The 14,727-nt window shown below is 56.4% G+C and overlaps 1 protein-coding gene across 1 annotated transcript; it reads left to right on the top strand.

Annotated features, from left to right (window-relative positions):
• Positions 1–541: 541 nt before the first annotated feature.
• On the top strand, positions 542–4,092 carry LOC308128192 (uncharacterized protein; the record flags this gene model as incomplete). Its single annotated transcript, XM_080493901.1, has 6 exons — positions 542–685; positions 806–1,612; positions 2,874–3,005; positions 3,080–3,340; positions 3,523–3,582; positions 3,684–4,092. The coding sequence occupies 6 exons, from the start codon at positions 542–544 to the stop codon at positions 3,915–3,917; spliced, it is 1,638 nt and encodes a 545-aa protein (XP_080350027.1). The 3' UTR covers positions 3,918–4,092.
• Between the last annotated feature and the right edge of the window lie 10,635 nt (positions 4,093–14,727).

Raw genomic sequence — 14,727 nt, 5'->3', positions numbered from 1 at the left:
GCATCAGAGGAGGGAGGAGCTCCAGCAGGAGGTGGAGAGGCTCCAGGAGGAGCATCAGAGGAGGAAAGAGCTCCAGCAGGAGGTGGAGAGGCTCCAGGAGGAGGTGGAGAGGCTCCAGGAAGAGCATCAGAGGAGGAAAGAGCTCCAGCAGGAGGTGGAGAGGCTCCAGGAGGAGCATCAGAGGAGGAAAGAGCTCCAGCAGGAGGTGGAGAGGCTCCAGGAGGAGGTGGAGAGGCTCCAGGAAGAGCATCAGAGGAGGGAGGAGCTCCAGCAGGAGGTGGAGAGGCTCCAGGAGGAGGTGGAGAGGCTCCAGGAAGAGCATCAGAGGAGGGAGGAGCTCCAGCAGGAGGTGGAGAGGCTCCAGGAGGAGCAGCAGAGGAGGAAAGAGTTCCAGCAGGAGATGGAGAGGCTCCAGGAGGAGGTGGAGAGGCTCCAGGAGGAGCAGTGTGAGGAGGTGGAGAGCTGGAACAGAGAAAGGGAAGATCTTCACAAGCACCTGGGCTCAAGAGACGGAGAGGTGGAGGTACAGAGGAGGCGCAACATGGCACTGACGGAGGAGAGGCTGCAGCAGCAAAGAGAGATGGACAGGCTAAGGGAGGAGGTGACAGAAAAGCAGCTGCTGTTGCAGCAGGTGGAGCAGGAGCTGAAGATGAAGCGGGAGGAGCAAAGACTGAGAGACGGGGAGGTGGAGGCGCTCTGTGACCGCTTGGACTCCTTAGAACGGGAGGAGGAGAGACAGACGAGGAGGGTGGAGGAGGTGCTGCAGGAACTGAAGGAGAGAGAAGGGGAGGTGGGGCTGCTAAAGGTTCGTCTCAACATTGCCAGGGAAGAACAGGAGGAGCTGGAGGAGGAGGTGCAGCGGTGGAAGGAGCCCCTGAGGCTCCAGGAGGAGGAGCTGGAGCAGCTGACAGAGCACCTGAGGCTGCTGGAGGAGGAGGTGCAGCAGTGGAAGGAGAAGGCAGACTTCAGTAAGAAGGAGGCTGCAACGCTCCTGTGCCTCCTCTCTGAGCGAAGGGAGGAGGCGCAGCAGCTGAGAGACGGGGTGGACCAGAGGGAGAAGGAGCTGAAGGAAAAGGAGGTGCTGAGGAGAACGGAGGAGGAGAGAAGAAGGCGCCTGGAGGACAGGTGCAATGAAATGGAGAAGGAGGTGAAGGTGCAGAGAGAGGAGAGGAGGAGACTGGAGGAGGAGCGAGAGAAGAGGAGATCACAGATGAGGGAACAGTCAGTGGAGCTTAGGAGGAGAGAGGAGGAGGTGACGGCTCTCAGAGAGGAGGTGCAGACGAAGCAAAGACAGCAGACGGTGCAGAAGGAGCTGCAGCAGAGCCAGAAGGAGGAGCTGCAGCAGAGCCAGAAGGAGGAGCTACAGAAGCTGCACAAGGAGAAAAAGGAGGTGGAGGAGGAACTCTGTAAGAGGACTGACAGAGTAACATCCCTCATTGAGGAGGTGCAGGAGGAGCAGCGGCAGAAGGAGCAGATAGAAGAGAGACTCCTCAGGATGGAAGAGGAGGTGCAGGAGGAGCAGACGAGACGGGAGGAGGCGCAGCAGGAGCTGAGACAAGTGCAGCAGACTGTAGAGGGGATGGAGGAGAACCTGAAGTTCCTCCAGAGGCAGGTAATGAAACACCGCCCCCTACAGTCGGACCGAGTTAATAACAACTATGGTCACAGTGTAATTACTACAGCTGGACTTTAATAACTAGTTGGACTGTACCCACTACGGTCAGACCCACTACGGTCAGACCCACTACGGTCAGACCCACTACGGTCAGAGCGTACCCACTACGGTCAGACCCACTACGGTCAGACCCACTACGGTCAGACCCACTACGGTCAGAGCGTACCCACTACGGTCAGAGCGTACCCACTACGGTCAGACCCACTACGGTCAGACCCACTACTACGGTCAGACCCACTACGGTCAGACCCACTACGGTCAGAGCGTACCCACTACGGTCAGACCCACTACGGTCAGCGTACCGACTACGGTCAGACCCACTACGGTCAGACCCACTACGATCAGACCCACTACGGTTAGACCCACTACGGTCAGACCCACTACGGTCAGACCCACTACGGTCAGACCCACTACGGTCAGCGTACCGACTACGGTCAGACCTACTACGGTCAGAGCGTACCCACTACGGTCAGACCCACTACGGTCAGACCCACTACGATCAGAGCCACTACGGTCTGAGCCACTATGGTCAGAGCGTACCGACTACAGTTAGAGCCACTACGGTCAGACCCACTACGGTCAGCGTACCGACTACGGTCAGACCCACTACGGTCAGCGTACCGACTACGGTCAGAGCCACTACGGTCAGACCCACTACGGTCAGACCCACTACGGTCAGACTCACTACTACGGTCAGACTCACTACTACGGTCAGAGCGTACCCACTACGGTCAGACCCACTACGGTCAGCGTACCGACTACGGTCAGACCCACTACGGTCAGACCCACTACGGTCAGCGTACCGACTACGGTCAGACCCACTACGGTCAGACCCACTACGGTCAGCGTACCCACTACGGTCAGAGCCACTACGGTCAGACCCACTACGGTCAGAGCCACTACGGTCAGACCCACTACGGTCAGACCCACTACGGTCAGCGTACCCACTACGGTCAGACCCACTACGGTCAGCGTACCCACTACGGTCAGAGCCACTACGGTCAGACCCACTACGGTCAGAGCCACTACGGTCAGACCCACTACGGTCAGACCCACTACGGTCAGCGTACCCACTACGGTCAGACCCACTACGGTCAGCGTACCCACTACGGTCAGACCCACTACGGTCAGACCCACTACGGTCAGAGCGACGGCGGGGTGCGGCGGTGACTACAGTCGAGTGGCTGTTCTCTTTCAGGTGTGTGATATCGGTGACAGCAGGGAGTGTGTGAAGCAGGAGGTGAAGGAGAAGGAAGAGGAGGTGCAGCAGGTGAAGGAGGGCCTGACGGAGGTGCTGGAGGAGATGACCACACTGAAAGTTCTCCTGCAGGTACAGCGCCTCCTTCTGGACACCTGAACACAATGCCGTGGTCTCCTCAGGAGTCAGCATGCTTCTCCTCTCAGGAAAGCCACGCTGAGGGGGAGCTTCTGAGGAGCACCCTGAAGGAGGTGGAGGAGCGGAGGATCAGCCTGAAGGCGGAGGTGAAGGAGTTGAAGAGGAGCCTGAAGGAAGAGGTGGAGGAGCTGAGAGCCAGAGACCAGGGGAGGAGCAGGAGGAAGACGATGGAGGAGTTCCAGGCAGCACGACAGGAGGAGTGGAGGCACAGAGTGGAGGAGGTTGAGGAGGTGGAGGAGGTGGAGATCTACAACCTGAAGCCAAGAGAGGTGAGGAGATGGAGGAGGTAGTGGGGGATCCTGAAGAGGAGGAGGAGGAAGAGGAGGAGTGACTGACTGTGTGTGTGTGTGTGTGTGTGTGTGTGTGTGTGTGTGTGTGTGTGTGTGTGTGTGTGTGTGTGTGTGTGTGTGTGTGTGTGTGTGTGTGTGTGTGTGTGTGTGTGTGTGTGTAGTCTGCAGACACCACAGAAGAAGAGTGCCTGAGGAGCAGGTTGGAGGAGCTGGAGGACGAGGTGAGGAGGTTAGGGGGGGTTCTGGGTCGGGGGGTTTACCTGCAGCCTCACAGTCCTGGAGGAGGAGGATGATGATGATGAAGATGTTCCTGTGTCTTCAGGTCAGTAGGCTCCGCCTCTTCGTGGCTGCAGGGCAGCGGCAGAAGGTGGAGTTTCTCCAGCAGGCGTCCAGCAGCAGCCAATCACTGCTCTCCCTGAGGCAGCAGCTGAGTCGCTCTCTGTCGGCCGTCAGCTGCTGTCCAACCGTCTCCGTCCTGCAGCTGCAGACGCAGCGATTGGAGCGCTGCCGCAGGGAGGAGGAGCTTCGCACATCCCTCGGCCAATCGGAACAGTAGCCTCTCACTCACGGTCTCTTCTGCTTCCTGGTCCAGGCTCTGGACCAGAGTCCTTATGGTCCCATGGACCCAAATTAAAGGTTGAATGGAGCGTTCTCATTGGACGGATGGACTGGAGGTTTTCTGTGTTTCCATCAATAAAAACAACAAATCAATCCTGAGACAACTGAACCTGAACAGACCTGGTCCTCACATGGTGTCCCACTTCCTCTTAGCTTCCTGCCTGTCCTCACCTGAACAGACCTGGTCCTCACATGGTGTCCCACTTCCTCTTAGCTTCCTGCCTGTCCTCACCTGAACAGACCTGGTCCTCACATGGTGTCCCACTTCCTCTTAGCTTCCTGCCTGTCCTCACCTGAAACAGGTGACCCTTCAGGTAGAGGTAGAGACAGGTAGAGGTAGAGAGAGGTGGGAAGAGGTAGAGAGGTGTAGAGGTAGAGAGGTGGGGACAGGTAGAGGTAGAGAGAGGTGGGGGGAGAGGTAGAGAGAGGTGGGGAGAGGTAGAGGTAGAGAGAGGTGGGGGGAGAGGTAGAGAGAGGTGGGGAGAGGTAGAGGTAGAGAGAGGTGGGGGGAGAGGTAGAGAGAGGTGGGAAGAGGTAGAGAGGTAGAGGTAGAGAGAGGTGGGCAGAGGTAGAGGTGGGAAGAGGTAGAGGTATAGAGAGGTAGAGAGGTGGGGAGAGGTAGAGAGAGGTGGGCAGAGGTAGAGAGAGGTGGGCAGAGGTAGAGAGAGAGGGAGGTAGAGGTATAGAGAGAGGTGGGGAGAGGTAGAGAGAGAGGGAGGTAGAGGTATAGAGAGAGGTGGGGAGAGGTAGAGAGAGGTAGAGTTAGAGAGAGGTGAAGAGAGAGGGAGGTAGAGTTAGAGAGAGGTGAAGAGAGAGGGAGGTAGAGGTATAGAGAGGTGGGTAGAGGTAGAGAGAGGTGGGCAGAGGTAAAGAGGTGGGGAGAGGTAGAGAGAGGTGGGGATGAGGTAGAGAGAGGGAGAGAGGTAGAGTTAGAGAGAGGGGGAGAGAGAGGGAGGTAGAGGTATAGAGAGGTGGGGAGAGGTAGAGGTAGAGAGAGGTGGGCAGAGGTAGAGAGAGAGGGAGAGAGGTAGAGTTAGAGAGGTGAAGAGAGAGGGAGGTAGAGTTAGAGAGAGGTGAAGAGAGGGAGGTAGAGAGAGGTGGGAAGAGGTAGAGAGAGGTGGGCAGAGGTAAAGAGGTGGGGAGAGGTAGAGAGAGGTGGGGATGAGGTAGAGAGAGGGAGAGAGGTAGAGTTAGAGAGGTGAAGAGAGAGGGAGGTAGAGTTAGAGAGAGGTGAAGAGAGAGGGAGGTAGAGGTATAGAGAGGTGGGGAGAGGTAGAGGTAGAGAGAGGGGGAGAGAGAGGGAGGTAGAGGTATAGAGAGGTGGGGAGAGGTAGAGGTAGAGAGAGGTGGGCAGAGGTAGAGGTAGAGAGGTAGAGAGAGAGTGAAAGTGTCTTGAAGCAGTCCTCACTGTAGCTTCAGTAAATAGAACAGTCTTGAGTAGAACCTTAACAGTAGAACCTGTTTCAGTCTCCCTAACTGAAACTGGGATCTGGTTCCACATCAGAGGAACCTGAAAGCTGAAAGCTCTGCCTCCGTTCTACTTTTAGAAAAGCTAGGAACCTCCAGTAAGCCAGCACTCTGAGAACCAAGGGTTCTTCTGGGGAGATCTGGGACCAGCAGTTCTTTAAGATCTGATGGAACCTGGTTGTTCAGAGCGTTCTAAGTTAGGAGGAGGAGTTTAAATTCTCTTCTAGATTGAACAGGGAGCCAATGAAGCGAGGTTAGTATTGGAGGGAGCTGCTCTCTGGTGCTGGTTCTGGTCACGACTCTGGCTGCAGCATTTAGAACCAGTTATTGTTCCACCCTGATAATAGGGAGTTACAATAGTTACTCTGGAAGTAACTAATGATGGATTACTTTTTCAGCATCACTCTGAGTCAGCATGTTTCTAATGTTGGAAATATTACGGAGGTGAAAAAAGGCAGATTGTTTATTGTGGAGTTGAAGGATAAATCCTGGTCTAAAGAACCACCTCGACAAGTCACCTCCAGAGGACCTGGGCTGGGAGCCCCCACCTCGACAAGTCACCTCCAGAGGACCTGGGCTGGGAGCCCCCACCTCGACAAGTCACCTCCAGAGGACCTGGGCTGGGAGCCCCCACCTCGACAAGTCACCTCCAGAGGACCTGGGCTGGGAAGGAGGAGGAGAGCTGGAGAGAGGAGGAGAGCTGGAGAGAAGGAGGAGAGCTGGAAAGAAGGAGAGCTGGAGAGAGGAGGAGAGCTGGAGAGAAGGAGGAGAGCTGGATGGAGGAGGAGAGCTGGAGAGAGGAGGAGGAAAGATGGAGGAGAGCAGGAGGAGAGATGGAGAGAGGAGGAGGAGAGATGGAGAGAGGAGGAGAGCTGGAGAGAGGAGGAGGAAAGATGGAGGAGAGCAGGAGGAGAGAGGAGGAGAGCGGAGAGAAGGAGGAGAGCTGGATGGAGGAGGAGAGCTGGAGAGAAGGAGGAGAGCTGGATGGAGGAGGAGAGCTGGAGAGAAGGAGGAGAGCTGGATGGAGGAGGAGAGCTGGAGAGAGGAGGAGGAAAGATGGAGGAGAGCAGGAGGAGAGATGGAGAGAGGAGGAGGAGAGATGGAGAGAGGAGGAGGAGGGATGGAGGAGAGCAGGAGGAGAGCTGGAGAGAGGAGGAGAGCGGAGAGAAGGAGGAGAGCTGGATGGAGGAGGAGAGCTGGAGAGAAGGAGGAGAGCTGGATGGAGGAGGAGAGCTGGAGAGAAGAGGAGAGCTGGAGAGAGGAGGAGGAGAGATGGAGGAGAGCAGGAGGAGAGCTGGATGGAGGAGGAGAGCTGGAGAGAAGAGGAGAGCTGGAGAGAAGAGGAGAGCTGGAGAGAGGAGGAGGAGAGATGGAGAGCTGGAGAGAGGAGGAGAGCTGGAGAGAAGGAGAGCTGGAGAGAGGGGGAGAGCTGGAGAGAGGAGGATAGCAGGAGAGAAGGAGGAGAGCTGGATAGAGGAGGAGAGCTGGAGAGAAGGAGGAGAGCTGGAGAGAGGAGGAGGAGAGATGGAGGAGAGCAGGAGGAGAGATGGAGAGGAGAAGGAGAGCAGGAGGAGAGATGGAGAGCAGGAGGAGAGATGGAGAGCAGGAGGAGAGGAGGAGGAGAGATGGAGAGCAGGAGGAGAGATGGAGAGGAGGAGGAGAGATGGAGAGCAGGAGGAGAGCAGGAGGAGAGCTGGAGAGAGGAGGAGAGCTGGAGAGAGGAGGAGAGATGGAGAGCAGGAGGAGAGATGGAGAGCAGGAGGAGAGCTGGAGAGCAGGAGGAGAGCTGGAGAGCAGGAGGAGAGATGGAGGAGAGCTGGAGAGCAGGAGGAGAGCTGGAGAGCAGGAGGAGAGCTGGAGAGATTGAGGAGAGCTGGAGAGCAGGAGGAGAGATGGAGAGCAGGAGGAGAGATGGAGAGCTGGATGGAGGAGGAGAGCTGGAGAGCAGGAGGAGAGCTGGATGGAGGAGGAGAGCTGGAGAGCAGGAGGAGAGCTGGAGAGCAGGAGGAGAGATGGAGAGCAGGAGGAGAGCTGGAGAGCAGGAGGAGAGCTGGAGAGCAGGAGGAGAGATGGAGAGCAGGAGGAGAGATGGAGAGCAGGAGGAGAGCTGGACCAGATGGTGAAGATTCCTCTCCTATAGACCTCCTGATCATGTGATCAACCCAGCTGAAGGTTCTAGAGCAGGGTCAGTAATGTTCATTATTAAAGAAGAATAAAGTTCATTTTCTTTAAAATGTGCAGTTCCTATATTGTCCTCTAGGGGCGCTGTGTTTGAGTCAGTTCTATGGCTCTACCTGCTCTTTCTGTTGACTCAGTGAGATGTCTCTGTCCAAAAGAGAAACGTGGACACAGTCGGATTTCTCAAGACAAATGGACGTCTTCCTTTATGTTCCTTTATGTTCAGGTGAACCTCCTATATGTTCCTTTATGTTCAGGTGAACCTCCTATATGTTCAGGTAAACCTCCTATATGTTCAGGTGAACCTCCTATATGTTCAGGTGAACCTCCTTTATGTTCAGGTGAACCTCCTATATGTTCAGGTGAACCTCCTATATGTTCAGGTAAACCTCCTATATGTTCCTTTATGTTCAGGTGAACCTCCTATATGTTCAGGTGAACCTCCTATATGTTCCTTTATGTTCAGGTGAACCTCCTATATGTTCCTTTATGTTCAGGTGAACCTCCTATATGTTCAGGTGAACCTCCTATATGTTCAGGTGAACCTCCTATATGTTCAGGTGAACCTCCTATATGTTCAGGTGAACCTCCTTTATGTTCAGGTGAACCTCCTATATGTTCAGGTGAACCTCCTATATGTTCAGGTGAACCTCCTTTATGTTCAGGTGAACCTCCTTTATGTTCCTTTATGTTCAGGTGAACCTCCTTTATGTTCAGGTGAACCTCCTTTATGTTCCTTTATGTTCAGGTGAACCTCCTATATGTTCAGGTGAACCTCCTATATGTTCAGGTGAACCTCCTTTATGTTCAGGTGAACCTCCTTTATGTTCAGGTGAACCTCCTATATGTTCAGGTGAACCTCCTTTATGTTCAGGTGAACCTCCTATATGTTCAGGTGAACCTCCTTTATGTTCAGGTGAACCTCCTATATGTTCCTTTATGTTCAGGTGAACCTCCTTTATGTTCAGGTGAACCTCCTATATGTTCAGGTGAACCTCCTATATGTTCAGGTGAATGGTAAACCTGTGTGTCTGGTGTGCATGCAGCAGGTTTCAGTGCTTAAGGAAAACAATGTTCAGCGTTAGTATGAATCTCAGCATGGTGAAGAATAGAACAGCTGAGGAATCAGGAGGTCAATGAAATGAGGGTCTCAGGAATCAGGAGGTCAATGAAATGAGGGTCTGAGGAAACAACAATCTGTTTCCACCCGGAGCCGAGAGGTCAGTGATGCTGCGGTGAAAGCCGGCTAACTGCTAGCCATATAGCATTAGCGTCAAAGCCGTCCTGTGAGGGGAGTTGGTAATAAACGGTGCTGAAGGCTGCTGACATCGTGTCCTGAGAAGGGACAAGCTTTTGTCGACATCGTGTCCTGAGAAGGGACAAGCTTTTGTCGACATCGTGTCCTGAGAAGGGACAAGCTTTTGCCGACATCGTGTCCTGAGAAGGGACAAGCTTTTGCCGACATCGTGTCCTGAGAAGGGACAAGCTTTTGCCGACATCGTGTCCTGAGAAGGGACAAGCTTTTGTCGACATCGTGTCCTGAGAAGGGACAAGCTTTTGTCGACATCGTGTCCTGAGAAGGGACAAGCTTTTGCCGACATCGTGTCCTGAGAAGGGACAAGCTTTTGCCGACATCGTGTCCTGAGAAGGGACAAGCTTTTGCCGACATCGTGTCCTGAGAAGGGACAAGCTTTTGCCGACATCGTGTCCTGAGAAGGGACAAGCTTTTGCCGACATCGTGTCCTGAGAAGGGACAAGCTTTTGTCGACATCGTGTCCTGAGAAGGGACAAGCTTTTGCCGACATCGTGTCCTGAGAAGGGACAAGCTTGAGGAGAAATACCGTGGCAGACAGGATGTGGGAACTATGGGCAGGTTTGGACTGAAACGCTAAGGGGAGTCATTTCTGGTATTTCCTATTGCAGCTGATGAGAGTACTGATACTCTGACGTCGCTCCACCGGACATGTTCATTGGTGGAGTTGGTTCCTCTGACCGACACCACAACAGCTCAGGACATTTTGAGCTCCGTTGTTGGAGCGCTGGACAGAGTCGGGGCGGACTGGTCCCGCTCCGTCAGCCTGGCTACTGATGGTGCTCCGTCAGCCTGGCTACTGATGGTGCTCCGTCAGCCTGGCTACTGATGGTGCTCCGTCAGCCTGGCTACTGATGGTGCTCCGTCAGCCTGGCTACTGATGGTGCTCCGTCAGCCTGGCTACTGATGGTGCTCCGTCAGTGACCGGGAGAAAGGCAGGTGGTGTGACAAAGTTCAGAGAGAAAGAATGGAGGCGGTGGTTCTTACATCAGGAGGCTTTATGTTGCTGAACTGTTCATCTGAGCCAGAAGGTCTCAATCATGGTCAGTCTGACAGCTTCCTGACTGGAACACCCCCATAGTCTGAATACCACACTGAAGGAAGAGGGTGGAGCAGAGGAGCTGAAGGAAGAGGGTGGAGCAGAGGAGCTGAAGGAGCAGAGGTGCTGAAGGAAGAGGGTGGAGCGGAGGTGCAGAAGGAAGAGGGTGGAGCAGAGGAGCTGAAGGAAGAGGGTGGAGCAGAGGAGCTGAAGGAAGAGGGTGGAGCAGAGGAGCTGAAGGAGCGGAGGAGCTGAAGGAAGAGGGTGGAGCAGAGGAGCTGAAGGAAGAGGGTGGAGCAGAGGTGCTGAAGGAGCAGAGGTGCTGAAGGAGCAGAGGTGCTGAAGGAAGAGGGTGGAGCAGAGGAGCTGAAGGAAGAGGGTGGAGCAGAGGAGCTGAAGGAAGAGGGTGGAGCAGAGGAGCTGAAGGAAGAGGGTGGAGCGGAGGAGCTGAAGGAAGAGGGTGGAGCGGAGGAGCTGAAGGAAGAGGGTGGAGCAGAGGAGCTGAAGGAAGAGGGTGGAGCGGAGGTGCAGAAGGAAGAGGGTGGAGCAGAGGAGCTGAAGGAAGAGGGTGGAGCAGAGGTGCTGAAGGAGCAGAGGTGCTGAAGGAGCAGAGGTGCTGAAGGAAGAGGGTGGAGCAGAGGAGCTGAAGGAAGAGGGTGGAGCAGAGGAGCTGAAGGAAGAGGGTGGAGCAGAGGAGCTGAAGGAAGAGGGTGGAGCGGAGGAGCTGAAGGAAGAGGGTGGAGCGGAGGAGCTGAAGGAAGAGGGTGGAGCAGAGGAGCTGAAGGAAGAGGGTGGAGCGGAGGTGCAGAAGGAAGAGGGTGGAGCAGAGGAGCTGAAGGAAGAGGGTGGAGCAGAGGTGCTGAAGGAGCAGAGGTGCTGAAGGAGCAGAGGTGCTGAAGGAAGAGGGTGGAGCAGAGGAGCTGAAGGAAGAGGGTGGAGCAGAGGTGCTGAAGGAGCAGAGGTGCTGAAGGAAGAGGGTGGAGCAGAGGTGCTGAAGGAGCAGAGGTGCTGAAGGAAGAGGGTGGAGCAGAGGAGCTGAAGGAAGAGGGTGGAGCGGAGGAGCTGAAGGAAGAGGGTGGAGCGGAGGTGCTGAAGGAAGAGGGTGGAGCAGAGGTGCTGAAGGAAGAGGGTGGAGCAGAGGTGCTGAAGGAAGAGGGTGGAGCAGAGGAGCTGAAGGAAGAGGGTGGAGCAGAGGAGCTGAAGGAAGAGGGTGGAGCGGAGGAGCTGAAGGAAGAGGGTGGAGCGGAGGAGCTGAAGGAAGAGGGTGGAGCAGAGGAGCTGAAGGAAGAGGGTGGAGCGGAGGTGCAGAAGGAAGAGGGTGGAGCAGAGGAGCTGAAGGAAGAGGGTGGAGCAGAGGTGCTGAAGGAGCAGAGGTGCTGAAGGAGCAGAGGTGCTGAAGGAAGAGGGTGGAGCAGAGGAGCTGAAGGAAGAGGGTGGAGCAGAGGTGCTGAAGGAGCAGAGGTGCTGAAGGAAGAGGGTGGAGCAGAGGTGCTGAAGGAGCAGAGGTGCTGAAGGAAGAGGGTGGAGCAGAGGAGCTGAAGGAAGAGGGTGGAGCGGAGGAGCTGAAGGAAGAGGGTGGAGCGGAGGTGCTGAAGGAAGAGGGTGGAGCAGAGGTGCTGAAGGAAGAGGGTGGAGCAGAGGTGCTGAAGGAGCAGAGGAGCTGAAGGAAGAGGGTGGAGCGGAGGTGCAGAAGGAAGAGGGTGGAGCAGAGGAGCTGAAGGAAGAGGGTGGAGCAGAGGAGCTGAAGGAAGAGGGTGGAGCAGAGGTGCTGAAGGAAGAGGGTGGAGCAGAGGTGCTGAAGGAAGAGGGTGGAGCAGAGGTGCTGAAGGAAGAGGGTGGAGCAGAGGAGCTGAAGGAAGAGGGTGGAGCAGAGGAGCTGAAGGAAGAGGGTGGAGCGGAGGTGCTGAAGGAAGAGGGTGGAGCAGAGGAGCTGAAGGAAGAGGGTGGAGCGGAGGAGCTGAAGGAAGAGGGTGGAGCAGAGGTGCTGAAGGAAGAGGGTGGAGCAGAGGAGCTGAAGGAAGAGGGTGGAGCAGAGGAGCTGAAGGAAGAGGGTGGAGCGGAGGTGCTGAAGGAAGAGGGTGGAGCAGAGGAGCTGAAGGAAGAGGGTGGAGCGGAGGAGCTGAAGGAAGAGGGTGGAGCGGAGGAGCTGAATGAGCAGAGGAGCTGAAGGAAGAGGGTGGAGCAGAGGAGCTGAAGGAGCAGAGGAGCTGAAGGAAGAGGGTGGAGCAGAGGAGCTGAAGGAAGAGGGTGGAGCAGAGGTGCTGAAGGAGCAGAGGAGCTGAAGGAAGAGGGTGGAGCAGAGGAGCTGAAGGAAGAGGGTGGAGCAGAGGAGCTGAAGGAAGAGGGTGGAGCAGAGGTGCTGAAGGAGCAGAGGAGCTGAAGGAAGAGGGTGGAGCGGAGGTGCAGAAGGAAGAGGGTGGAGCAGAGGTGCTGAAGGAAGAGGGTGGAGCAGAGGAGCTGAAGGAAGAGGGTGGAGCGGAGGTGCAGAAGGAAGAGGGTGGAGCAGAGGAGCTGAAGGAAGAGGGTGGAGCAGAGGAGCTGAAGGAAGAGGGTGGAGCAGAGGAGCTGAAGGAGCGGAGGAGCTGAAGGAAGAGGGTGGAGCAGAGGAGCTGAAGGAAGAGGGTGGAGCAGAGGTGCTGAAGGAGCAGAGGTGCTGAAGGAGCAGAGGTGCTGAAGGAAGAGGGTGGAGCAGAGGAGCTGAAGGAAGAGGGTGGAGCAGAGGAGCTGAAGGAAGAGGGTGGAGCAGAGGAGCTGAAGGAAGAGGGTGGAGCGGAGGAGCTGAAGGAAGAGGGTGGAGCGGAGGAGCTGAAGGAAGAGGGTGGAGCAGAGGAGCTGAAGGAAGAGGGTGGAGCGGAGGTGCAGAAGGAAGAGGGTGGAGCAGAGGAGCTGAAGGAAGAGGGTGGAGCAGAGGTGCTGAAGGAGCAGAGGTGCTGAAGGAGCAGAGGTGCTGAAGGAAGAGGGTGGAGCAGAGGAGCTGAAGGAAGAGGGTGGAGCAGAGGAGCTGAAGGAAGAGGGTGGAGCGGAGGAGCTGAAGGAAGAGGGTGGAGCAGAGGAGCTGAAGGAAGAGGGTGGAGCGGAGGTGCAGAAGGAAGAGGGTGGAGCAGAGGTGCTGAAGGAGCAGAGGTGCTGAAGGAGCAGAGGTGCTGAAGGAAGAGGGTGGAGCAGAGGAGCTGAAGGAAGAGGGTGGAGCAGAGGTGCTGAAGGAGCAGAGGTGCTGAAGGAGCAGAGGTGCTGAAGGAAGAGGGTGGAGCAGAGGAGCTGAAGGAAGAGGGTGGAGCAGAGGAGCTGAAGGAAGAGGGTGGAGCAGAGGAGCTGAAGGAAGAGGGTGGAGCAGAGGTGCTGAAGGAAGAGGGTGGAGCAGAGGAGCTGAAGGAAGAGGGTGGAGCAGAGGAGCTGAAGGAAGAGGGTGGAGCGGAGGAGCTGAAGGAAGAGGGTGGAGCGGAGGAGCTGAAGGAAGAGGGTGGAGCGGAGGTGCAGAAGGAAGAGGGTGGAGCAGAGGAGCTGAAGGAAGAGGGTGGAGCAGAGGTGCTGAAGGAAGAGGGTGGAGCAGAGGTGCTGAAGGAGCAGAGGTGCTGAAGGAAGAGGGTGGAGCAGAGGAGCTGAAGGAAGAGGGTGGAGCGGAGGAGCTGAAGGAAGAGGGTGGAGCGGAGGTGCTGAAGGAAGAGGGTGGAGCAGAGGTGCTGAAGGAAGAGGGTGGAGCAGAGGTGCTGAAGGAAGAGGGTGGAGCAGAGGAGCTGAAGGAAGAGGGTGGAGCAGAGGAGCTGAAGGAAGAGGGTGGAGCGGAGGAGCTGAAGGAACAGGGTGGAGCGGAGGAGCTGAAGGAAGAGGGTGGAGCAGAGGAGCTGAAGGAAGAGGGTGGAGCGGAGGTGCAGAAGGAAGAGGGTGGAGCAGAGGAGCTGAAGGAAGAGGGTGGAGCAGAGGTGCTGAAGGAGCAGAGGTGCTGAAGGAGCAGAGGTGCTGAAGGAAGAGGGTGGAGCAGAGGAGCTGAAGGAAGAGGGTGGAGCAGAGGTGCTGAAGGAGCAGAGGTGCTGAAGGAAGAGGGTGGAGCAGAGGTGCTGAAGGAGCAGAGGTGCTGAAGGAAGAGGGTGGAGCAGAGGAGCTGAAGGAAGAGGGTGGAGCGGAGGAGCTGAAGGAAGAGGGTGGAGCGGAGGTGCTGAAGGAAGAGGGTGGAGCAGAGGTGCTGAAGGAAGAGGGTGGAGCAGAGGTGCTGAAGGAGCAGAGGAGCTGAAGGAAGAGGGTGGAGCGGAGGTGCAGAAGGAAGAGGGTGGAGCAGAGGAGCTGAAGGAAGAGGGTGGAGCAGAGGAGCTGAAGGAAGAGGGTGGAGCAGAGGTGCTGAAGGAAGAGGGTGGAGCAGAGGTGCTGAAGGAAGAGGGTGGAGCAGAGGTGCTGAAGGAAGAGGGTGGAGCAGAGGAGCTGAAGGAAGAGGGTGGAGCAGAGGAGCTGAAGGAAGAGGGTGGAGCGGAGGTGCTGAAGGAAGAGGGTGGAGCAGAGGAGCTGAAGGAAGAGGGTGGAGCGGAGGAGCTGAAGGAAGAGGGTGGAGCGGAGGAGCTGAAGGAAGAGGGTGGAGCGGAGGAGCTGAATGAGCAGAGGAGCTGAAGGAAGAGGGTGGAGCAGAGGAGCTGAAGGAGCAGAGGAGCTGAAGGAAGAGGGTGGAGCAGAGGAGCTGAAGGAAGAGGGTGGAGCAGAGGTGCTGAAGGAGCAGAGGAGCTGAAGGAAGAGGGTGGAGCAGAGGAGCTGAAGGAAGAGGGTGGA

Source organism: Lipophrys pholis, assembly GCF_963383615.2.
Source record: "Lipophrys pholis genome assembly, contig: SCAFFOLD_52, whole genome shotgun sequence".
Lineage (NCBI taxonomy): Eukaryota > Metazoa > Chordata > Actinopteri > Blenniiformes > Blenniidae > Lipophrys > Lipophrys pholis.
The sequence above is the reverse complement of the archived record's forward strand: the minus strand, read 5'-3'. Positions and strand labels throughout refer to the sequence as shown.